General features: G+C 34.8%; 1 protein-coding gene across 1 annotated transcript; it reads right to left on the bottom strand.

Annotated features, from left to right (window-relative positions):
* Window positions 1-1,764: 1,764 nt before the first annotated feature.
* Window positions 1,765-12,405, bottom strand: LOC110462665 (L-ascorbate oxidase-like). Its single transcript, XM_021516745.1, has 15 exons — window positions 11,940-12,405; window positions 10,365-10,465; window positions 9,441-9,586; window positions 9,039-9,150; window positions 8,596-8,702; window positions 7,683-7,795; window positions 6,811-6,953; window positions 5,876-6,016; window positions 5,389-5,513; window positions 4,832-4,971; window positions 4,417-4,478; window positions 4,138-4,273; window positions 3,343-3,642; window positions 2,613-2,774; window positions 1,765-2,338 (listed from the first exon to the last, which is right to left on the bottom strand). The coding sequence occupies exons 1-15, from the start codon at window positions 12,214-12,216 to the stop codon at window positions 1,989-1,991; spliced, it is 2,415 nt and encodes an 804-aa protein (XP_021372420.1). The 5' UTR covers window positions 12,217-12,405; the 3' UTR covers window positions 1,765-1,988.
* Between the last annotated feature and the right edge of the window lie 13,379 nt (window positions 12,406-25,784).

Here is a 25,784-nt window from a genome sequence, read left to right as displayed (position 1 = left end):
TAAATTCAAAGCAATATTAAAAGACCAAAAACAAAGCAGCAACGCGGAAACATCTATTATGGTTTTTTAAGTTGTTAGAATCATTTTATTAAGCTTGGTTTGGTTTGGTTTAGTATTGGTTAACGTCTTATCAACAGCTATGGCCATTTAAGGACGGCCTCCCTGTTTGATAAGGCAATGCATTCTGAATGTATAGTATAATGTATACTTAAGCATTGAACTGTTTTTGTATGGTATTTATGATCTATTTAGATCATAAATGCCATACAAAAACAGTTCAATACTTACATTTACATTTTCTCTGCCACTTATGTTCTTTTTTAACTTATAATTTATAATCAAAATTAAAAATGCCCGCCTTATCGACAGTCCACACAATTTCGTTCAATAGTTTGAACAGCGTATTGTCGCGTGCTGATTGGCAAACAAAGTAGTACTTTGACATTTTTACAAACACTTCAAATTTATTCCACAATTTAGTATCAATACAATTGCGTATGATATGTCTATAGGGTGATTCCAGTTTTTCAATAGAAATCTGAGCTGAAAGTTAGATTTGAAATTGTTTCGAATTTCCCCTCGGAACAAATTTCGCGCATCGATAAATACAGTGAACACCGTGAATGAGACCTTGACCTCCACGAGGGAGTTATTTTTGGAAGTTAATTCGAACTTTTCTCTTTGCTCATGTATTTGTTGATTGTATGGGAACCCGACAACAGTCGGGAGATTCTATAACAGCATCGTTATTTGACACGTCGTCTGAAACTGAGGAACCGTGGATCCGAGACGCGTGAAACTGATAGCGTTTGAAGTAAGTGATCTTGCGACGGAGCACAGGTTCGTTACAAATGTCTGAAATAACGAATGTTTATGTGTGCTGTGACTCATATCAGTAGGTCCGTAACATATGTGTCTGTAGGTCTATATAATATGTGTATTTCAGATATTTATAACGAACCCCTGTTGATCAGTGCAGTGTAACAGAAAATATATCTGATAAATTGCATGAGCGTTAAAATTGTTTCAATATGCCGGCATTGGTGATTTCAACCAATGTGCATTTTGTACGATATTGCAGACCTTGGTCTTGTTTTCGTTGTAATAAAAGTATTTTTTATTTTATTTTTTTATTTATCACATAAATTTACAATGACATTATAATTATCAAATCTCACAATGCCCAGCGATATTTCAGCAGCCCTCATGTTTATTTACATTGGATATTGTAGTTCCAGTCAGTGTTGCAATTAATTAATACGCTAAGAATTGTGTCTCGTGCGGTATGGTAATTATCTCTCGTGCGGCATGGTACTTAAAGTCCTATCAACGACAGACCTCTCAAAGACGCTATATAGTGACAATGCCATGCAAATGTAAATATATTATATTTCATTCTCCTGCCAATATGTTGAGTGGGCTTTGATATCAGCCGTTAAAAGGGGTTTTAATGCCAAAACTCACATTTGTGATAATTTCATTGGATGTAAAACAATTTAGCCATTTTTGTGTGTGCGATGTGTGCACGTGGAAGGATATATGACTGCATGCGTGTGTACGTCTGCGTGTGCGAATCGGATTATTTGTGTGGTGGGAGGCGGAGTTGAAAATGTGCGTGTGTTCATGTATGGTTGCATCTATTTCATTTAAAATGCCATTAAAGTGGATTTTATTTTCGTATGACAACATTTTATGAAACCTCGTTTGTTTAAATTTGTTCTTTACAACAACAACCAACTGGTATAACAATATTAACTTATGGCAATGAATTTTATTACAAAAACTATTAAAACGCAACTGTTATAGGTAACTGATACAGGTAACATAAAAATATTAATGAAGAAGATTAATCTTACATGCAATGTATTACCAATGCAATTGTATATATCTTGATCAATCAGTGACATTTAATCATAAACTCCAGAATGTAATTCGACCATAGTGAACAAGATGGTTTTCAGCTTAAGATTCTCAAGTTGAATGTTAATTTAAATCTTGCGAAATGTCATATACGTCGCCGATTGTCCGATGCTTTTGTCTCCTGCAGAAGCGACGAGATTATCTGTGTCACTACCAAGCCGGTGGAACTTAACACCAAAATCGTCAACGTCCTTTTGCATTAAACGTTTCTTTTCAGTGATTTGCCGCAACAAGCACAGTCCAAATGCGACTACAGTAGTCAATAGTGCGCATATAACAATGACGTAGGCAGTTTTTGTGTCATCTTTGACTATCATCACACATCCGGAACCGTTTGGTTGAGCCTCGGCAAGTCCCAGTGAGTCACTGTTGAGAGAAGCGCTGGTCACTCCCTTAGCTTTCGAGGAGGTCTTTGACTCTATTAAACATTAAATATATATATCATCTTTAAGCAATCATTTTGGTAATTATTAAAGATGCTACACATGTATACGAAAATAAGTATTTGTCCATGCTTATAAAATGAATCAAATATCAATTAACTGTTACAAATATAACAATAACCATCGAAAAACAAACTTTAATGAGTTACACCGGATGTGAGCAAAAACGTAACGAATCATAGAATAATACAGATTTGTTTTCTTCAAACATCTACGTCATACCCATCAAAGTTCTGAAAAGAAACCTACTTTTCGTCATATCCTCGAATTCTTCCTGTGGAAAGTTAAAGTTCCCACAGGTAGGGAAGTTGTTGGGCGTGGGTGGCATTTGGTCCACATCCCCGACCTGCAGTATGAGCGCCATTCCCGTGATCTGGTGAATCTCAATGTGACAGTGAAAGAACCAAAATCCTGAAACAGCAATGCAGTCCTTTGTCATATTTCAATATTTTTGTTTCAGGTTAAGTAAGATTTATGTTACACTATATATTACCTACGTATTATGTGTATTTTCTATTCTACATCATTATAACGGTGTCTGATCTTGAACAAAAGTGGACAGGGTTGAGAAGCCAGAAGGGGTTTGGGCAATGGTTGGTAATTCTGAAAGCTGGGAGCCTATCGTACCTTAGTAATCCGGTAGGGTGGTGGGGGTAGGGGGTAGGGCTCGGGATAGGACTGGGACTGTGGCTGTGGCCTGGTGCCTTGTGTTTTGGTGGCTTGGGGGTTGGGGAGATGGGGACTGGGGCTGGTAGCTATGGAGTTGGGGTTAGGGGTTGATGAAGACAGTAATTCTGAGAGCTGATCATACCAAGGTTATCCGAGGGAATAGTGTTGATTAATTCTGAAAGCTGATCGTATCTGGGCTATCTCGGGGAGGGGTGTGGATGGTGGCGGTTAGTTCTGAGCGCTAATCGTACCGCAGCTAGCTTTGGGGAGTAAAGGGGGTGGTCTTGGTTAGGTCTTAGAGGTGNCGTACCCGGGTTATCCGCTTTCATCCTAATGACAGTGTAGCCATGTCTCGGCAGAAGTACTGTGTCCTTGATGGGAGGATCCACAAGGTTAAGGCCTGGAATGTTGTCTCCGCCCCAAGTGTCGTTTTTCCACTTTGGATAATCACACCACACTTCTGACTCACATTCGATGTCCTCGTTAATACCCAAGGACTCACCAGATGACAAGTTGAAATGGGAATAAGCCACCTTCAACACGTGAAAGTCATGACCGTGAGTGTGGATTGGATGCTGCAGTCCAAATATAGGCACGCTCACATCGGGACCTGCACAAAAACAAAGTAATGTATACTTTTGAGAATTATCCATCATAATATTTGTGATGAATTGGTTATTGATCTCTGTAAAGAGTAAGCATATTTTAGATATTGATTCACCGAATTCTGTAGTAAGAATAAGTGTTTCAACAATGAAATTTAGCAAGACTTGGCAATTTTGATAGATACATATCTGCTATGACAGAACGCATACCTCACATATATCGATATGCTCTTATTATCACCAACAGTTGCTACATTTCGTCTGGAGAATCTTCGGTTTTCATTCGTTCAAAATTATCACCTGAGCGACGCCATTTTGTAGGTCATGGGATTGACTTATAAACAAGCTGTACCTCTCCAAACGAAAACGCAAAATGTTTATTTTTTGTTAAGAAAATTTCCGTTCAGCCTCTCTTTGTTAATTTGGCCCACACCAGACCTATATCGATCAAAATGTCTAAGTCTGTTGTCAGGGCCAGCGGAATTTCGGGCTAAACATACCTGGAGCTACTAAAACAAACTGGACATTGGTTCCAATGTCCACCTTAATGATTTGAGTACAGAAGCAGATCTCTTCATCACACCTAAGGTCCGTCTTGTTACACGACTCAATCACACTGTCAAGGTCAGGGTAAGTCTGCAATAATCAGTATAGAATACAACACCACAAAAAAGAATAAAAAGTGCAATAAAGCAAATTTTATAACCGCGAGTGATTAAAAATAGAGCATAAAATAAAATTGCAAGATATATGTAAGCAGTATGGCCTTAATGATTTACCTGTAGAGGACTGGTCGGCTTGACGAAGCTCTTCCCGTTAATGACAGCAGTAGTCGTTCGTGCTAAACATTAAAATAAAAGCAACTGTTTCGTACTCCTTGACTCCTTTGTTATGTACGTCACATACAGTTATTTATTGTTATTTATTGTACATATAAATATAAACTGTATTTTTTACAACAATTTTAACACAAGTCACTTAAACTTAAAGTAATCACTATTGTTGGCTGGATGTTACCGCAAGGTGGTCTAAAAGTAGGATGAAACACGGATAACACATATTGTACATATCTACAAGGTAGCTGTGCGTATATATGTTTCAACAATCTTTTAGTATTGTTTTTTTGGTCTATCTCAATACGTTTAGAAAATCCATTTTAATCATTATATTTACTAACTGCCAGAGAAAACCTACATTTGTAACGGTTGCTGAGCATTATTTCGACGAACTTGCCATCGTCTGTATATTTGGGCACCGGTCGTTTCTCCTTCCGTGTGTCCAGACTCAGTTTGTGTAGCGGTATACATGTGAGGTTGTAGTCGGGAGGAAATACGCTGTGTTATAAAAATATTAATATTACTATAAAAATAGTTATTCTACAACAACTATGAAAGAAGTTTCATCATTTCGTGCATGTAATTAATTAAACACATCTTAAAAGAATACTTATGTAACGTACAATAGGGTTTTAGTGTGGAAGGAAACCGGATTACTTGAATAGAGAGAAGGAAACCGATGTGGTTGGGCAGATGACCCCGTTTCTTTTCACTTGTTGACCCCGCAGTCCTTGTGGAATGCAAGAGCGCTTTTAGAAGTGCAACCTGATCACCTCAACGCCGTAGTATTCGTGTCAATGCAAAATTCATCTCATTTAAATTATAATCAGATGTCTTACCAGATACTAAGATTGGTATACTGAATTATATATCATGTAATGAATAATTTGTTTCAATTTCTATCAATTTACGTACGACAGCATACAGTTGATAGAGGTGCATCCGTCGTTCCCAGAACACTTCCTCCTTACAGAGTTTGGAGTGCTTGCTGGTACAGTGTCATACTGTAGTATACCCTTCACCTGTCCAGCACCATTTGCCTGTTAGAATGAGTAATAGCAAAAGCAGTACAAATGATAAAAGCGCAAGGTCTAAAACACAGCAGCGTTTATTTAAACATAAAACGAAACAGATAGCCACATTTATAAGCACTAATTTGTCAATGTTGATGGTGCTTTTACATGCTTGTCTTTTTTCACCATACCACTCACATGTGAAATTATGTTCTGTTCTCTTACTTAATAAGCTAATCTTGTACTTGTTACAGCTTGTTATTTAAGAAAGGCATACAGAATTCAAACCATGAACATATTTGTGAAAAGACTAAGTTGGGAAGAATTTTTTCGCAAAACTTGCAGAAATGCGATTTTAATTTACAAAAGTGAATTAATTTGTTTATTACTTCGACCCGGAACCAGTAATTCCCCGGGGTTTCCGTTGTGCGTAGCAGGAAGTCTACTCTCTCTCCTGGCGTAGTTCCAATAAAGTCAACTTTCCTACCTCGAACGTCGTGGCCGTCTAACGAGATCAACTCCAGTTTATGCTATTTGAAAATAAGGAGTAAACATGCCTGATTTTGTGAATTATTTTAAAAGGCATGAATACAACATCTTTCGTTTCATGTCCAGCCATGTATATCTTTGCGACGTTTTGAACAATACGACTCTTGTCAACTTAATTTAGTTTTATATTTTGTACTTAAGGTTCCAATTTTTGCCTCAAAATAATCTCATAACATGTTTATAATACAATTAAGTTCCATAACAAAGGATCTTGGGATATCTCATGACCTAACAAAGTAAAGATCATCGTAAACAAGAGTTAAATGTGATATAATGTTTAATGAAACATTATATGATGGTTCATGTTGTAAGATATTTGATTTGTGTAAAACCGTTGTTAGCAAAAACATATGCGAGTATACGTGGTATGTCTATTTAACAAAATATATTAAATGACGTTGTATTGTGAATGTTAAGGATATACATGAGTATCAACTCCAATAAATTGTTCACTTATTTTGAAGTGTTGGATAGCACTGCAAATTGTGAACACCTATTAATCGGAGAGAAAAAAACATTGAAGCAGGTGATTGTATGGAATATTTCGTTTGAAAACGACTAAGATATTTCACACTGTGACAGAATAGTTTAACATAATGGAACCATTTACTTCAAAAGTAAAATAAAACGTTTTCTCCACACGATGACAAATACTTTAAATGAAAACCCCTGAGCGACAGAACAAAACAGAGGGAAGGCGTTGTCAGTATTGATAATATGGGAAATCAAATATAGAAGTGTGATCTGCACAAGTAGAAATACTTGATATGAATACCTGGTCGACAGAATAAAATAGAGTGAAGGCATTGCCAGTATTGATTATACGGAAACGGTATGTCTTGTTGCTCTTGACGACAAACGTCTCATACGGCAGTTTTGGCAACTTTGGTCTATCGCCAAAGTTTGGGTATTTGTGACCTGAAATAAAAAACAAGAAAACCTACTTACATCTTAAGCAATGAAGAAGTAATAAAATTCCTGTCGTCACTGCAGCTTTTACTGTTTTTGTGACACGAGTAACGTAGTGCTAGGCGTTATTGTGACATCCGTCTAATATGTAATGAACAATAAATATATTGTATTCAGCACATTTTACGTATCACAAAGTCAGTACATTATGATCTCCTGCATGAAAAGAGGCTGAACTTTCCATTTGAATAGTGGCCGTTGCAACGTATTATGCCAAGTCAAGTTACATATAAATGAATTGGGGTAGCCAAATTGGAATATCTCTTAAAGAAAAAGTATTAATATTTCATGTTTAGTTTCTACAATATGTTTTTTTAAACTAAAAGTGTGTTAAAATTATGAAACAATAAATGCCTTTTTTGTTTTGTTTTCATATATGTATTTCAAGGGTAACACCATCGTGTGTGTATATTAATTAAGATTTTATAAGTTGAGTCGGGTTACTCCAGAAAGTTTAATAGCCAGGGTAAGATTTTTATGTTATTTTCATTCTATTATTGAAGCTTATTGCTTAAGACTATTTAAACGATTAAGGATATACATGTATACCTTTTATTGATATTTCAAAATAAATAAGCAGCATCTGGTTATATAAAACCAATAACAAAAGACTGAGTTAGCCAGTACATATCAGCGCCGACAACAACTGACATTTCACCACACACCACTGTTACTCACCCCTTCCGTTGATGACCCCGCTATCAAATAGCATAAATCCAGTAAACCCATCGTCACTTTTTCTTATTTCGGATGAAACGAAACAGCGAGGATCATTCACACCGTACAAGTATCTAGCAAAGTCAAGATTTAAAAGAAAGTTTGATTTTCTCCTATAAGATAATTCATCCTTGTCTAGGTAACCAAATACATTTGTTTTAAGATTATCTTTAAAGAATAATGAATCGCTATAAAAGTTTGATATTGAGTATCCTTCAAATTTGTTGATAATATTTGGTTCCCATCTATGCTGATTTTGTCAATGATATAAATATTGCTTACACATAACGATACACCTCTGTAAGAACTTTGTAAGGATTTGTACAATCTATGCGAAGAATTGTTTCCATGAAATATTTTAAAGTTGTTTTGTTTTGCCAGCACAAAACTTTGCTTTTATTAATGTACAACAAGTAGCTATATCAATTTTATGAAGCTGTCTAATAGACAATTATCTTAAGACGAAAGTATTTAAAAAAATAACATATTGAAAATACTATTATATAAAAGGTCATTAATGAACTGTCATTAATTTGGAGAAAAACAAACAATAAAAAAACAATTGGGACACAATACGAATATCCCAGTTGTTTAATTAAATATGTACTAAATAACTTAATAAAAGATTTTCAATACACACTGTAAACTTTATAAAAGCCTTATCTCTTATATTGTTGATAGAAGCAGATATGTATACATGTCTTAGTTATACATTTCGTGGAGCTATGTACTATGTAAAAGGACTTAGATATTGATACGACGACAACAGAATATTATCGTATCAATACAAAATATTTAATTGAAACGTGTGAATAACAGGTACATAAGCTGTTCCCCTTCCATGCCCTAATATATATCGTAGATACATACGTACCGCCGAATGTTCCATGTAAACATCAACAACACTTCTACAGATGGAAAGCTGTACCAGTCCTGTGCAAGGACTAAAAACTCTTCCTCCACGGACTTAGTTTCTTGAATCTGCACAGCAAAAGGTTCGATAGATAAAGTTTAAAAACCAAACTGACAAACAGTATAAAAACGTAAGAGACGAAGAAAACATCAGAACAAAATGAGAGACAGAGACGATGGTGACTACTAACGCCGCCTTGAAACTTGTCTTTGTTAGTTATATATAGTTTGTTTATATTAGTCCGCTTATTGTAGATACTAGTATTAATAAATATGACGCGAAACTATAATAAAACATAGCGTGGTATAAAATAAATAAGATTTTCAAAATGAAAAACATATAAACAAAGTTCACTTTTCCTGTAAACAGATTGTAATATATCACCAACTGTAGTAAATAACTACCGTTTGTTTGCTGGTTCTGGGGAGAACGATTAGAGCTCCAGCAAGACCGTCTGTCCTTTGTACACCATGGTGAGAATGATACCAGTGTGTCCCAACCGGCTCCGCAAAAAACCTGAATCGAAATAGACACAATGAACGAGAGGGAAATGATGAACACTTGCAAAAACTATATAATTTATTCACCGTTTCAATTTTAAATATAACTTATTTGTAATTGAAAATTAGACAAAAGGAAATGGTAAGGGATAAAAAAAAGATGAATTCTATACATAGCTAGCATACAGAGTTAAGGTTATGTTAAAGTACCTGATTAACAGATTACGCTTCTACTACTTCAAATCAATCTATATACTTAACTATATATTAAAAAAAGCCGGTACAAGAAAACTCTGCTCCTTCTACCTGTATGTAAATGATTGTCCAGGACTGATAGGACACTGGCTAACCATGTCTACTCCGTCCATCCACGGCGTTCCCCTCTGATAGATACCATGCCAGTGGATAGTGACGCCTTCATTTACTAGGTCGTTTTTAACATTAACAACCACCTTCCAAGATAAATGCAATATCATGTTTATAACATCACAGATATATATGCATATCATTTGACGCTAGTTTAAAAAAAGTGTGAATTATCGTTTTTTATCACAACGAAACCGACTGATGTATACTGATATATAAATGAATATCATTTCAAATAAAACCATCAATTCTTTGGTGTATTTTTTATGTTATTTTATTATTTTAAATACTAATGAAATGGAGAACTTCGAAGGGAGACAACTATTTTGAATACAATTAGGTGGTGTGATTATACCAATATTTGTATACTTACTTATATGTTTTAAACAATAAGGAAATTATCTATCTCTATTAGGTATGTGACATTGATAAGACTCATTCAAGTTGAAACTCAATAGCCTCTTGTAAGTGTCATGCATTTCTCGACGTATGTGTCAAGTTGACCAAAATGTAACGTTCTACTCAGCCGTTTTATTATTTCTTAAGATTAAAACATAAATCAAAGAAAGATATATGGACAAGAACACCACGTTAAAGTGTTTGTTACGATTTGATTGGCTATCATGTGGCATCTACCTATTATAACGGAATGCTGCTCATTGTTGAACCTTATTTGAGTGCATGAATTGAATGTCAGCATACGTATAACGTGCGAAATAATTACCTGGTGACAGACCTAGTGCCAAATATAGAGAAAATACCATATTACTTGTAGCTTATCGACAAGTGAAATAATAAAAAAATAGAACCATGCTTTAATACTCAATTAATCAACTATAAAAAAAAAATTCATATACAACCTACCTCCTGACCTTGGTAGACCACTATAGACGGTCCAGGAAACTGCCCATTTACAGTGTAGAGAATTTTATGCTGACCATCTGCTGTTATGGTGTCGGTAATTGCTACATATAATAAACAAATGAATGTGTCCTATAATGTATACTAAAATATGTTTATTATATGGTAAGTATTACAATCATTTTAATGGCCATAATTATACTCCATGTAAATATACAATCACATTTTGTTTTCTAATGGCGACCTACTTCATCACCGGAATAAACTGATCTTGTGTCATTACAAATCTCATGGAAAGATGCTTAGCTCAGTTGGCGTATTTTCCTACGGTAAATATATCCATCAGATGATGTGCAGTTTTGCTTGTTTCCTGATGCATTATTCGCTAATCGATATGTATAATGATGTTGGTTTATTTGTTCAGTGTTCTGATAATTTGAAGTTTTCTACGGCATTACGTCTGTAATAAATGCTGTACTCCTGACGATATATAACGTTGATATATTCACTACGTTACACGGACGGCATGCCTCACAGTTCATCAGTCCCATTATATAGTGCAACCCTACTTTCTGCTCATTCCCCTAGTATGTTTACACCTACGGAGTTAAGATGGTAATCTGGCATCACATTGGCTGTTCGATCGCCCCTAGACACATTCCTTTTTTATAACCAAGACTTAATTATTCCTTGAATAGCCGTTTGTATTGAAATGAAAAAGAAAAGCAATTAGGCTAAGCGAATTAATCCGTTGGTGAAAGGTCAGAGAATGGTAGAGGCGGAGATCTGTTAAGTTATACTGGTGTTGCAAGTATTAGGTGTTTTTTTCATTCTACAAAAAGTGAGAGCACAAGGTTAGCTTCCGATTTCACTTTTAGATCTTTTGAAATAATTTGACTTATTAAAATGAAAAGAATCTCATCATTATCTTTTTCGATCACATACACCCATTTCGTGTACATCAACCTCTTACTTAGATTTTAACTTATATACTGACCAACAGAGGAAGGCTTATTGCAAAGTTGTAAGGTTATGTGTAATCTTATGATATCTATTTAACGACCATGAACATGAACTTTTCCTTACTTGATACACACATCCTGCACCCTCTTGTAATACGTCTACATGTCTGCAGCTTATTTATTTTAAACACTACTAAAATAATATCATTATCTTCCTTGTTGAAATCCTCCCCCCCCCCCCCCCCCCCCCCCCCCNCAGATTTAGTTACGATATTACATAGATAACTCTGAATCACTTTGTTTTCACGACAGATGATTACTGCTGTGCGCGCATGTTATTTTCGCGAAGAGAACTGAGCTATTTCATTTTTGAACAAAAGTTCCATTTATGAATTAGTAACAGTATTGAAATAATATCATCTCATACACTAATTCAAATATAGTCATGTGATAATAATGTGACGGACAATAACCTGTAGAGTGTAACGGTTTACTCTGACGTCATACAGTACAACGCTTTATCATTGTTATAACAAGAACATGTTAATTAATCTATAATTTACCTTTTTATTAATTCTATTTGATTGTTACATTTGCTCTCTCCTGTAAGACCTACCTTCCAGGGTGGCTTCCTCGTACTCTTCACAATCAATCCGTTTGTATATGGTTTCGTTAGCATAAACTAAAGGAAATACACGGCCCACCTCTGTATCATTGCCGTGAAACAATAGCATTGTCGACGTGTGGTTGATTGTCCAGTTAAATTCACAAATTTCGTCGTCCTCGCTACAACTCGGCGTGACATGATGATCAAATCCTAAAGTTTTGTATCCAGCAACTAGATATGCGCTGGTGATGATCAGGAAAGTAGTCGTGGACGCACGAATAGACATGTTCTTACAGCGAGTGGAATTTGTGAGACACTGAATACCCCTATATAATCATACGTTACCAGCGGTTACCCCGTCAAAATCAACGGTCTTACACGGTTGACCTACTTATTTTTTGTTTTGTGCTCGGTTGTTTTGTTAACATCCGTTACACAGCAATGTGTGCAGTGAGCGTGAACTTGTCATTGCAGAATGCTGTTTACACTTGGAGCTGTTACCGTAGTAGCATTACTACTTGTGAATATTTGTGTAATTGCTAATGTAAGTGTCGTGTGGTAATGTGAATACATGTGTATGTGTGTATGGTGCAAGGGTTTTTGCTGTCCGATAACGATATCTCTTTTTTTTTGTTCAGATTACAATTTTAACACAGCTTAATGATACATTTTATCATAAACTGTTGCTAAATGTTTCGTAAAGCTTTGGATTTGTTTTTACAATTATACAAATTTATTCTTTATGTTGTATTTTTATAATATTACTGCACACTGCTAATTTCCATGAACACGAATAGTTCTAGCTCTCCTGACTGTTAAATAATCTTATAGTAATACAATATATCAAAACTGAAAAGTTTAAAAAATAAAGACAAAGAAAACGTTAATTGTATAATATGAAATAATGTTTATTATAGGGAAAAGAGAATAAAAGATACACTAAAACAAAAAAAGCACCAATAATGAACCGCTTGAGAAACTACCTGCAGTAGCTGACCATTCCCTAAAAATGATGAAGCAGAAGTAATTGACAGATACGAAGGTAATAACGGACAAAAATTATATACAGAAATTTAATCTCCTGAGGTAATGAAAATTGTTCTTACAGGACTAATATCTTGGAAGTACACAATTTTGTAGCATTTTCATATCATATCATGACAATAACATGGTATAATTTTCAAAAGGTCAAATAATAATCCGAGCATAAATATGTAAACTGCACATTTATCGCAAAAATGGAAATTATTAACAGGAAATCAGGGGGAAACCTTGGGAAACATTCATTAACTTGCTTTATTATAATGTTTCCCGGTAAATCACAAAAACATGTACAGAACAGTTTCATTACATCGGTTAACAATGAAGGTGTACAGAACCCTCCGAGAGAATGATGAAAAATGTGTCACATGTAGACACTTAAATTGAGCATATACGTACTGGAATATCAGTGCCCATCGGTAAGTGACCACTGTCCATATATACACGGACAGGTCAAGTCCACAGGTAAAACGATTTCCATGCATTTCAGTGTTATACCATATAATATACACAATCCAGCTAACACCTCTTCATGTGGGTGTTAGGCCATGGTTTCAAGGCGATAACGTAGAAACTGTGTTATCATTTGAACAGTAATCTTACAATCATCTCGTATAGTTTCAAATGAAACTTCGCCCGCAGATATCTCGTTAGAGTAGTCAACGCTACCATTGTCAGCTTTCATCTAAATGTTCAAGGACAAGGTGATATAAATATGTGGTTATCATGTAATAGACTTGTTTCAACAATGTTGAGCTAAGTTTCTAGGTCAGAGGGGGAGACAACCGGATATTAACTAAATGGTTGATCAATTAGTATTTACATGGGTGGTTATCATCTGTTGGACTTGTTTTATCAATGTTGACTAAAGTAAATTCGTCACCTGCATACATTTCATATATTCACACTTACTAATCTTTTGCTATTGATTTATTATCGAGAACCAATGTCAACAGATCTTGTGTATAATGTTGCTGTACGTCATGCCTACCACATACTGTTAGAAACCTCATATCATTCATCAATATTGATAACGGTTAGGATAATCTTAGCTGATTGTAGCATGTGTGTGTTGGGTGTGACGCATAGCATAATATCACTTACCAAAATGAAATTGATTTTTTCATATCTACACAGTTCACATGGAGAGAATATTTTTAATATAATATTTATGCTTATCATCAAAATTAAACTTATTTTACTGTGTATGGATATCCATACCAATCCCGGTCCTACAGGTAATATGGGAAATTACTCACTCATTGAAGACATATCAATTGCACATTTGAATATATGCTCACTTAGAAATAAAACTGATATCCTTGAGACTGAACTGGCTGATCATGACATCATCTGCCTTACTGAAACTCATCTCAATGACTCTATCCCTGACGATGCTATTTCTTTATCTGATCACCCTCATACTTTCCGTAAAGACAGACTTGATAGAAGAGGTGGAGGAGTTCTTATTTATACCAATGACAAAATTATATCTAAAAGGAGACTAGACTTAGAGAAAGCAGATTTAGAAATCATTTGGATTGAAATTACCCTTAGTCATAAAAAATTACTGTTAGGTTGCATCTATAGACCCCCAAACTCTGTTGTGGATTATTGGAGTAAACTTGATGATGTCTTGGGTAATATCACTGAACTTGGTAAAGATTATATACTTATTGGAGACATCAATCAGGATATGCTAAACGTACAACCAAATTCTCACATCATGCGGATTATGACTAAGTTTGGCCTTACTAATATTATTCACGAACCTACAAGAACTACTCCTACCTCTTCTACATCTCTCGATATTATTATGACTAACAATACTGATATAGTAAAAAATCCCTCGGTCCAAACTCCAATTTATAGTGACCACAGTCCAATTAGTTGCAATATATCTTTCAAAACTCATAAGAAATCTGCATGTAAAAAGACAATTATGTACTTTAGTGATACTGACTTTGTTAATGCTAACATCTATTTATCTAATATTGATTGGGATACATGTTTGAATGAAAATGTTGATATAGAGACTATGAATAATTTTATTTCCAGTGAAATTCATAATTGTATTGAAAAATATGTACCACATAAAGTTGTCACTATTCGTCCAAATGATAAAGTCTGGATGAACAATGATATTAGATTACACATTAGGAAACGAAATCATCAACATACCAGGGTCAAACATACTAATACTAATGCAGCCTGGCAAAAATTTAGAGATATGCGAAACACAGTTATTGACCTTGTAAGAGAAGCTAAGCAAAAATATCTACTTAAACTCCAAAATTCCCTTATTGACAAATCTATTCCTCCAGGTAAGTGGTGGCGGGTTGCAAAGTCTATTATGAACATTAACAATAAATCAAACAATGATGCTCCTCTTGTAATAAATGGTGAACGTAAATCACATCCTGCGGATAAAGCAGAATCTTTTAACTCATACTTCACCTCTGTCTCTACTTCTGACAAAACTGACCTTGACATTCCTCCTAATTGTCCTATCTCACCAGAAAAATTATCTTCCATTATTATCGCTGTTCATGATCAGCTCCAACTTATTAATGTAAAAAAACCTGCTGGTCCAGATGCACTTCCCCCTTATTTTATTAAAGGTATTGCTGACTCTCTTGTAAAGCCCTTACTGTTAATTTTTAACAAATCCATATCCACTGGTTGCATACCTAATATTTGGAAGTGTGCTAATGTTACCCCAATATATAAGGGCAAGGGAGGAAGAGGTGACCCCAGTAACTATAGACCAATCTCTGTCACATCGTTATTTAGTAAACTTCTTGAAAAAATAGTTTTTAAACATCTCTTTAATTTTCTATCTGAGAATAATGTTATATCAAAAAATCAGTCTGGCTTCCTTCCAAATGACTCCACAGTTAACCAATTAATATATTTATATGATGAAGCTTCAAAACAACTTGATCAAGGAAAAGAGGCAAGGATAGTATTTTGTGACATCAGCAAAGCTTTTGACAGGGTTTGGCACAGTGGATTGATTTACAAATTGAAGAAATATGGAATTTGTGACGACGTTTTGAACTGGATTCATTGCTATCTTACTGATAGACAACAAAGGGTATTAGTAGATGGCTACAAGTCAAATTTACAAACATTAAAAGCTGGTGTACCCCAAGGCTCGGTTCTCGGGCCTTATTTATTTTTAATATTTATTAATGACCTAGAAGATGAACTCCAATCCCATGTCAAACTCTTTGCTGATGACACTTCTCTTTACGTTTTGATAGATGGTGACGGCAGACATGCTGCAGATATTCTCAATGAGGATTTAAGGAGAATGTCTCTCTGGGCTGATAAATGGGGAATATCATTTAATCCAAGTAAAACTGAATCATTACTAATGTCTAATAAAAATAATTCTGAGACATCTCATCCAGATTTGGTATTCTCAAATAGTGTCGTTATAAATGTCAAAAATCATAAACATCTTGGTCTGCTTTTTAATAGTCGTGGATCATGGTCTGATCAAGTTAATTATATATATGGAAAAAGCTGTACAAAACTACAAATAATGCGAATGCTCAAACACAAGCTAGATAGAAAATCTCTTGAAATAATTTATAAATCTTTTATAAGACCAACACTTGAATATGCTTGTGCTGTGTGGAATAATTGCACCCAGGGTGAAAGTGACTTATTGGAATCAGTCCAATTAGAATGTCTCAGAATTATATCAGGTTTGAGAAGAGGTACAAGTCATAACTTAATATATAAGGAAGTTGGGGTAGATAAACTAAAAATAAGACGTGATAATTACCAATGTATATTATTTTTCAAGATACTGCAGCATGACTGTCCTGACCATCTTTATGATTGTATCCTACCATATTTTAATAATGATATTAATCCTCGCCTTAGACATCATAGAAACTTTATTGTTCCCTTGTGCAGAACCAACTTGTATAAAAATAGTTTTTTTCCTAGAATGATGTCTCTATGGAATAGGCCAGACTGTATTTTTCCAAAACTCACTACATTGAGCCAGTTAAAACTGGAATTACTTAAGGAAAGCACATACGTTTTGCAACCATCTAACTGTACGGATATTTTTAAATACGGTGGCTCCAGGAAGTTGAATATAACTTTATGTCAACTACGGAATAAAGTCAGCCAATTAAAATCAGATTTATATAATGATCATCTTACAGATAATCCTAAGTGTGACTGTGGTTTTATTATTGAAGATGCAAATCACTTCTTCCTCAATTGCCCCAAATATATAGATGAAAGACAAGTTTTATTCAATGCTTTATCTAATTACAACGAAATTGACAACATCATCTTAAATACAGTTACTTTCACTACGGGTGATATGAACCTTAGCAGTGAATCAAATAAATTTATTCTCTCATGTGTTCTGGAGTTTATTGACAAATCTGGAAGATTTTAACTTAAACTATACTAAAAATTACATTACAATGTGTTTGTATTTGCTATGTTATAACAATAACTCTGGTGTAATTGGGAAGGATGGCACTGTGTATAGTGACAATTTCTTTGAAGTGCCTCCAACCAAACACTAGGCTATTAATAATTGAAGTAAATAGACTATATTAATTGAAATGGTAAAATCTATGATATTCTAGTTACATGTATTATTTTTTGTGAACATGTATTAAATGGTTCTAGTATTCTCCTATTAATTCGAACATATACTACATCTTCTCTATAATACTCTCTCTCTATATATATATGTATATATGAATGTATGAAATGTGTGTATTTTCTCTGGAAAGGGCTTTTATAGGCAATGCCTGTGCCTAATCCAATTGTATCTTTTTGAATACAATAAAATTGATTTGAAATGAAATGAAAGGGGAAGACAACCGGATAATCTACCATTATATGGTTTGTGTTAAGCATCCAGGGTTGTTTTAAGCTGGTGCCTCCATGTGTGTAATGTAAGAGTAAGTGCTGAAAACGGCACAGACCATTTTATAGACATTAACCCACTGATCATTTGTACTGAGTAGTGTTAATTTTCTCTTGTTAAGCTATATGGTAAGTTTACCGTATATCATGAACATATTTTTTTATTTTATACAAATCATATGAAATCGCACTTTTCGAAATCGAAATTCTTGATAATGATAATATCATTTGTTTTGGATCTCTTAAAAGAATATAAGTAAGACATATTAATTGTGATACGTCTATGTAAAAATCAATTTATAATATGTTATGACGGACAATAATAGTATGTAAATACCCCTTATTAGTGTAGAGTATAAACATTTCACTTGGTAGTTATTAACTGTGATAGTTTATCAATTACCTGATAGAAGTTGATTGTTGGCAGACTAACTCAGATTTACAGAGATGAAGGTTGATAAAAAATGGGCAAATTATATGGTCATTATCATGTCTTTTTTGTTTCTGTTAATTAATGTACCTTGTTTTTTTATTTAAACATATTTTATTGCAAATAACAGATGTTGCATACGAATTGGACACAAGTTTTGCCAACTTATTGAAGTCCTCTTCGACAAAAAGTAATTGATTACAATACATATCACGCAATGTTAGAGCTACTTAAATATACATATCACATGAAAGAATTATAGGTAAGAGAGAGGACAAAGAAGAGACCGGGATATCTTTCGAAAATAATAATTGGACATAGCTAACTGAAGTTGTATTGCATAGTATAATTAGTCATGGCGATTGTCGTTGATAAAGCAGAACAGGCTTATCCATCAGGAACATCTGGTTTTATTATCCTTGTTATAATAATAACCAGGTAAATCGGGCACCAAGCGTTGATCGCGAGCTCAAGTATCACGTTGTAGTGTGTCTAATATAAATATTCGAAGTGAAACGAAAACGAAGTTATCTAACAATACGAGTTTTATAACATACAATTTGTTCCTTACATTATTCCGTCAATTTATTTTATGAGTGGAGCATATTTAACAAAAAATGATTTGATAAACATAACAAAAAGCAATTTTGATGGATGTTTATATTATGCAGCTCTGCAAAACAGCAAAACAATTGCAATCGTGACGATGTGAAAAAAATTAATAGAGAAAATAAAAACAATAAGATATATTTCATTATCAATGTTGGGAATTTAATTAACTCGGATTTCATTTTATGTGTGCATTACTGTACGCACGCTGTAAAGAGGATATAGTAGAGTAGAGAACACTACATTTCTACATCCTCATTGTTCAATCATAAAGCGCTTTAGAGTGGCTAATGTAAGCTAGTTAGGGCGCTATATCAAATGTTGTATATTTAACGATGACCATATCATAATTTCATTTATTACATACTTACTAATAAATACGGGTTTTTTGTATATGCGATACGACACAATTGCTCTAACCCATATCAGCCCTCGCCGTATCACACCCCAAAACCCGTATATTCCTCAATATTGTTTTCTTATGTTTATTTAGTCACATTTACCCATAATTCATAAATAATTAAAATAATTCGATTGTCCAGAACCCTTGTACCAGGGGTAAAAAATGTATAAAAAACATGCCACAGTCTTAACAAAGACTAAATCGCAGTATAAATTCGTAAAAACAATACGAAAAGATAATACCGGGAACTTAGTGGGTTAGAAAACATTAAGGAATATATATATTGATCCCTGCATCAATCTGAAAGAGCAAACGAGTGCTTCAGAATTAAAATGTTCCATAAACAATATGAGGAAACTGCCAGATATATACATGTATCGTGAAATCAAGGACCGTATTGCTTATTCGGTCATTCGGTCGGTGATTTTTAGTCCCCGAAGTTTGCCGTAAACTTGACGGTCATAGTAATCTCTTTTGAGTAGTGGCATTGATCACGCTATACTTATTACAGAGAAAGTTACCAGTAGTAAACATTTTTGAAATTCTTGAAAAAAGAGTTTGATGTACCTCCACTTCTATATCAAGAGTAGTTTAGACTTGTTTGGGTGCCCAACTCTTTGTCCCCTAGCGTCACCGATGATTCCAGAAGGACGAAACATTGGCGTACTGTATTCAGTGCTAAATGTTACAGTTACAACCGTGTGTTGCACGTTCATCCATCAAAGACATCAGACATATATAATTGTCATTAATCTAAGATGATCGCATGTTTTAAAATATATGTGATTGTAACGACACTGATAATACACTATTTGAATCTCAACACAATAGCGTTGAGATTTATGCAAAGACATATCTATTAAAATATTTTTATATAAATTGTTGTCACAACTTTGTACTGTTGTTATTTATGCGCGAATTTCAAAGAAAGTTTTTCATTTAAAAACATTTCCTTCCATTGGGTATTACAATATCATCAAATGAAGTGTCACTATATTGCCAATCCGAAGCACTTTCGTCAGAATTTGCTTGTGTAAGACTATACGATGAGAAGCATCTGCAGTATCAAGAAATACGACAGTGAAATCTTCCTTTTTCCAAAATATTTGTCGAAATTTGAAGACATTTAACGGATAATTTAAGTCACGCCAGTAACATTTGCTAATCGATTATACACATACTTACTACGAAAATCTTATAGTTATATTCCTTAACATTCACGTTACTACAATAAGTTAAACAAAGTGCCTTTTACTGTCGAAAATATATTGACAGACTTCCAACAGTTTTAATCGCTTAGGCGATTGACTCAATGCCTATCAGTGCTATTTGGAGCAGAATATGAAGCGTAATCTTGAATAATATAAAAATAACGTCATTACCAAATCACGTGATAGGTTGCATTCATAGCCTAATAATATGTTTGCGTCATAAAATCTATATAGTAGCATTCGGTGCTTATGTAAATATAAATTGCCACACTTTGTTGGTTTTTGTAAAGGTTTAACGTCCTATCACCATGACATGAACCGCAACAAACTATTGCCATGGCCTCAATCTCGTTTCAGATAGCCCATTAAATAAACATGAGACATTAAGTTATGTAGATGTGGGGGTAAAGATACATATAATTATTCATTCATAGTGCTTTCAGTCAGCACACATTACACTGTTCAGCGGTTTAATATTCATTACATTGAGGTCATGAATATTCTGCTGTCACCTAAATACAAATGTAAAGGAAAGAGGCTGTTATATAGGGCATTTCTCGCTTATGTTTACAAACACGTCGGCATTTGTTGGCAGGGATGTTTATTGTGTGTGAAAGCAGATATACTGTTTGTTCGTATAACGTAACAGCTCTGACACATATCTAATAAGATTTTTATTGATTGAATTATTCATAATAGGTGTTCTAAATTTTCTATTACTTGTGTTTAGTTAATACTTTCGCAAAAATGGAAATATAATGAAATTTCAATTAATTATCCGGGTATCGAGGTCATACGAATCTGTATATATTTAATAATTCGCCTATATCTACATCGTTTAAAACGGTTTTGGTTTGGCTGTTTTTTATAATTTGTGAGAAATATAGGGAAATGTACATATCTAGAATTTATGATAGACGCATACATAATAACGATAAATAAAATAATTCAATTGAAAACAAAAAATGATAACTTTTATTATTGGGCCATTACTTTCCATTTCGCAGTTAAGTGGCTGATGGTGAAAAAGGGTTAATTTGCATTATTGTTGATCCCTTCTGAATCTCAAGCTCATGGTTTTGGTTTAGTTCATAATGGTTTTGAAGAGAGACCAAAAATGTTGTCCGGTTGTTAGATTTAGTACCTTAAGTAACTTCTCTAAATTTTAAAATGCACAAATTAAGGAATGTTACGCAACTGCCCCGCTGTTTCAAAATTAATTGAGATAATTAGGATTCCTAATTTTCTTACCCCTCGCATCACAGACGATTCAAAGAAGGATGAAACATATTTATCATGGAATGTAAATCATTTTGGCACTCTGTATCTATTATTTTAAAGGTAAAGTTAATTGTGTTATGCTTATCTTTTATACTTGGCGAGTCCCAACGTCAAGCCTACTTTACCTTATGGCAATATGTGACAATAATTTTTGGATATGCCTGATCAAACAGGATATCTGAAATGAAACAAGTTCTGTAATGAGGAAGAGGGAAAATGTTTTATTGTATTGCAAGTCATCAAAGTTGATCAACCGGCAGGTGTGCACAACAATAATTGGCTTACATCCACACGTATCCAATATTGGGTTATACTGTAGGATACAAGGATATATTGTACGTTACTGAGGATGTATCTACTATACTGTGTTGGTTCATTGAAGGTTTAGGGTAACATCGCTGACCTGCCTTGCTCCGCTGTTTGTTAGAATTGGCGTATGTGGTCCAGAGCAGAATCAGCATTTGTGATGGTCGTTTGCGATGTAGTAGACCAATCACAAAACAATCTACGAATCTACGAATTATTAAACAGGTATATATACAGTTTTGTCAGATTGGACAGGAATATTGTATAGGAGAAAGTCGACATAATATGACTATTAGATATAAAAAAAAGTCATTATGGTTACCACTTGTTGCTATTACAGCTACCATCCATGGAACTACGTTCGATTTTGTTTGTATCGGGTTAAATGTCCTCACAAAACAGTTAGAGTCAAGCAAAGACCGGTAGAAACACCAACCAAAATAAACAGTAAAAAATATAAATACCCCAAACATCGACGATAAATTAAATTTCTTCCGTGTCACCTCAAACGAAGACTTAGAGGATAACCCTGATTAGCTTTCGACTAGTTTATAGCTACCATAGTATGCGTAGTGGCTATTAAACAAATGTTACATGGAAATGTAAAACCAATTCATGATCTGAACTAAAGTCAATAAAATAAGCCAAATAATTAACAAAGTAGGACGTAGACCTTGAAGAGACACAATCAGAATGATGAACCTACACTGATTTAACCATTTTTATTTTTAGTGTCCTTACAGTAAAACATCATTGGACATAAATATAACAAGAAGCCCAGGGGCCTTAATAGCTCACCTGGTATTTTATTTTTCAATTTAAAACCTGCTGAGTACCATTCAGGTTTATCAAAGGAGTACAAGTAACAAAGTTGCATCTTCCATTTATAAATCTTCAATTCCCTTTGCCCAAAGCTTCTCTAAAACAAGTTTGGTTAGGTTAAAATCCCTTCAACGGTACAGAAGGAGAAGGATCTTTAATGTTTTCCTCTATTTCCCCTAATGGGCCCCACTAATCTGCCCCAGAGAAGGGGAATCCACACACCTCAGTTTAAACAAAATTGATTCTTTTCTCCCTAAGCATGCTTCAGACTGCATTTGGTTTAAATCCCTTCACTTGTATAGTAGGAGAAAAAAAATCCTCTATTTCCCCTATTGGGCCCCGCTCCTATGCCGCCAGAAGGCCCACACCCTCCGTTTATACAAACTTGAGTCTCCTTTGTCCAAAGATGCTCTAGGACAAATTTGGTCAAAATCCTTCTATTGGTTGAGAAGAAGAAGATTTTTAAAGATTTACCTATTTTCCCCCTATTTGGCCCCGCTCCTCTGCCCCCAGGGGGGTTATACCCTCCGTTTATACAAAACTGAGAACCCTTTGGCCAATGATGCTCCTGACCAAATTTGGTCAAAATCCTCTGAGCCATTCAGGACAAGTAGCATTTTAAAGGAAAAAGTTGACGGACGACGGACGACGGACGCTGCACCATGGGATTAGCTCACTTGGCGCTTCGGGCCAGGTGAGCTAAAAACATTATGTAGCACTTACCTGAGAAACAATGACGAAGATCAATCATAACATTGGGACCAAAACGCTGTTTAGGTCTCTTCAGGGTCACTGAATGTGTAAAGGACCCGGAAATCGTTGCCACTTACGATCAGGCTCTGTCTCTGTTAGGAGCCCTCGGAGTAGCTTCTTACGATTGGACAGATTCGCCTACAGGGATACAAAGACTAAGGTTCATTTCAGCATATTAAATAGTGTATACCAAGAAACCTTCGCCCAGTAAAATATTCACTTTTTTCAGGTAAAATTCCTATTTTCCTCAGTGTAAATTCCGTTCTTCACATGTAATTACAATATAGGGTATTTTGTACTGATATATAATTTATAATTAATATAGCCTTGTTGTGGAGGGCGAAAAAGACGAAAGCTACACTGCAGCAAAATATCCCCGGTATTCAGTTAGTAATTCCAATCAAGGTATAAACCTTAAGGAAGGTAGCGGTATTAATCACCGGTTCCTTACTACGTTTTTAGGTGAAGTCTACATTTGGATATTGATGACTGCGGTATTTTTACATAAATCGTAACAATAATAATTATTTCTCAGCTATAAAAAAATGTTTTCTAAGTCAAAGACAATCTCATTTAAAAAAAAAAAAAAATGGAAATATAAAAATTAAATGGTAGTCATACCAGACAGACGTACGTCGCCCACGTTTTTTCCTTTGCAATCCTAAAATCGTTTATTAAATAAATAAGCAAACAACCTATATGTCAAAATTGCATCATGCGCAAATATTGATACATGTACTAATATTCCTCCTATAAAAGCCACACTCGAAGTACTTACTAGTACTAGTATTCCTCTTACAATAGCCACACACACCAGTACTTACTACAACTAGCATTCCCTCTACATAGTCAGACCATTAGTACTTTCTAGTACTAGAATTACTCCTACCATAGCCAGACCCACATTACTAACTAGTACTAGTATTACTCTAACCATAGCCAGACCATTAGTACTGACTACTACGAGGATTCCTCCTACCAACGCCAGACCCACAGTACCAACGCCAGACCCACGGTACTTACTAGTACTGGTTTTCCTCCTACCATAGCCAGACCCTTAGTACTTTTAGCACTAATATTCATCCTACAATAGCTGACCCTTATAACTTACTAGTGCTAGTATTCCGCCTTTCATAGCTAGACCCTTTATTAGTTCTCCTACAAAGCCAAACACTTTGTACTATTTAGTCCTAGTATTCCTCCTACCATAGCCAGGCCCACAGTACTTACTAGTACTAATATTCTTCCTACCATAGCCAGGCTCTTAGTACTTACCAGTACTAGTATTACCCATTCCATAGCCAGACACCCAATACTCACTAGTACTTGTATTTCATCTACCATAGCCAGTCCCACAATACTTACTAGTATTTGTATTTATCTACCATAGCCAGTCCCACAATACTTACTAGTAATTGTATCTCTTCTACCATAGCCAGACACCCAGTACTTACTAGTAATTGTATTTATCTACCATAGCCAGACCCACAGTACTTACTAGTAATTGTATCTCTTCTACCATAGCCAGACACCCAGTACTTACTAGTAATTGTATTTAACTACCATAGCCAGACCCACAGTACTTACTAGTAATTGTATATATCTACCATAGCCAGACCCACAGAACTTACTAGTAATTGTATTTATCTACCATAGCCAGACCCACAGCACTTACTAGTAATTGTATCTATCTACCATAGCCAGATCCACAGTACTTACTAGTAATTGTATTTATCTACCATAGCCAGACACCCAGTACTTACTAGTAATTGTATTTCTTCTACCATAGCCAGACCCACAGTTCTTACTAGTACTTGAATTTCGCCTACCATAGCCAGACCCCGAAATCTGTTTATTTTAGTACTAGCATTTCCCAAACAATAACCGGATCATCGTTTGATGGTACATTGCCTAACAATTTTGGATTTCTCAATATCCACCTCACGTTGTTGGCCATATATACATAGATATATATTTAAATGTACTAGTTGCAAGTCAGGATGTTTTGATGCACGGGTTTTTATATTGTCTTTTGCCATCTTGTGTGTAAAGATTTTGTGTAAAGATCACGAGGTAGAAAATCACGA

This window comes from Mizuhopecten yessoensis, unplaced genomic scaffold (genome assembly GCF_002113885.1).
Source record: "Mizuhopecten yessoensis strain PY_sf001 unplaced genomic scaffold, ASM211388v2 scaffold10821, whole genome shotgun sequence".
Lineage (NCBI taxonomy): Eukaryota > Metazoa > Mollusca > Bivalvia > Pectinida > Pectinidae > Mizuhopecten > Mizuhopecten yessoensis.
The sequence above is the reverse complement of the archived record's forward strand: the minus strand, read 5'-3'. Positions and strand labels throughout refer to the sequence as shown.

What these genes read in the sequence shown, in the direction of transcription:
- LOC110462665 (XM_021516745.1), bottom strand. Translation starts at nt 12,216, where the DNA reads ATGTCTATTCGTGCGTCCACGACTACTTTCCTGATCATCACCAGCGCA. An exon ending in CGAGGAAGCCACCCTGGAAG is followed by an intron (nt 10,466 to 11,939) that starts GTAGGTCTTACA and finishes TATTATATGTAG; the next exon opens with CAATTACCGACACCATAACA. An exon ending in CGGGGTCATCAACGGAAGGG is followed by an intron (nt 6,954 to 7,682) that starts GTGAGTAACAGT and finishes TTTTTATTTCAG; the next exon opens with GTCACAAATACCCAAACTTT.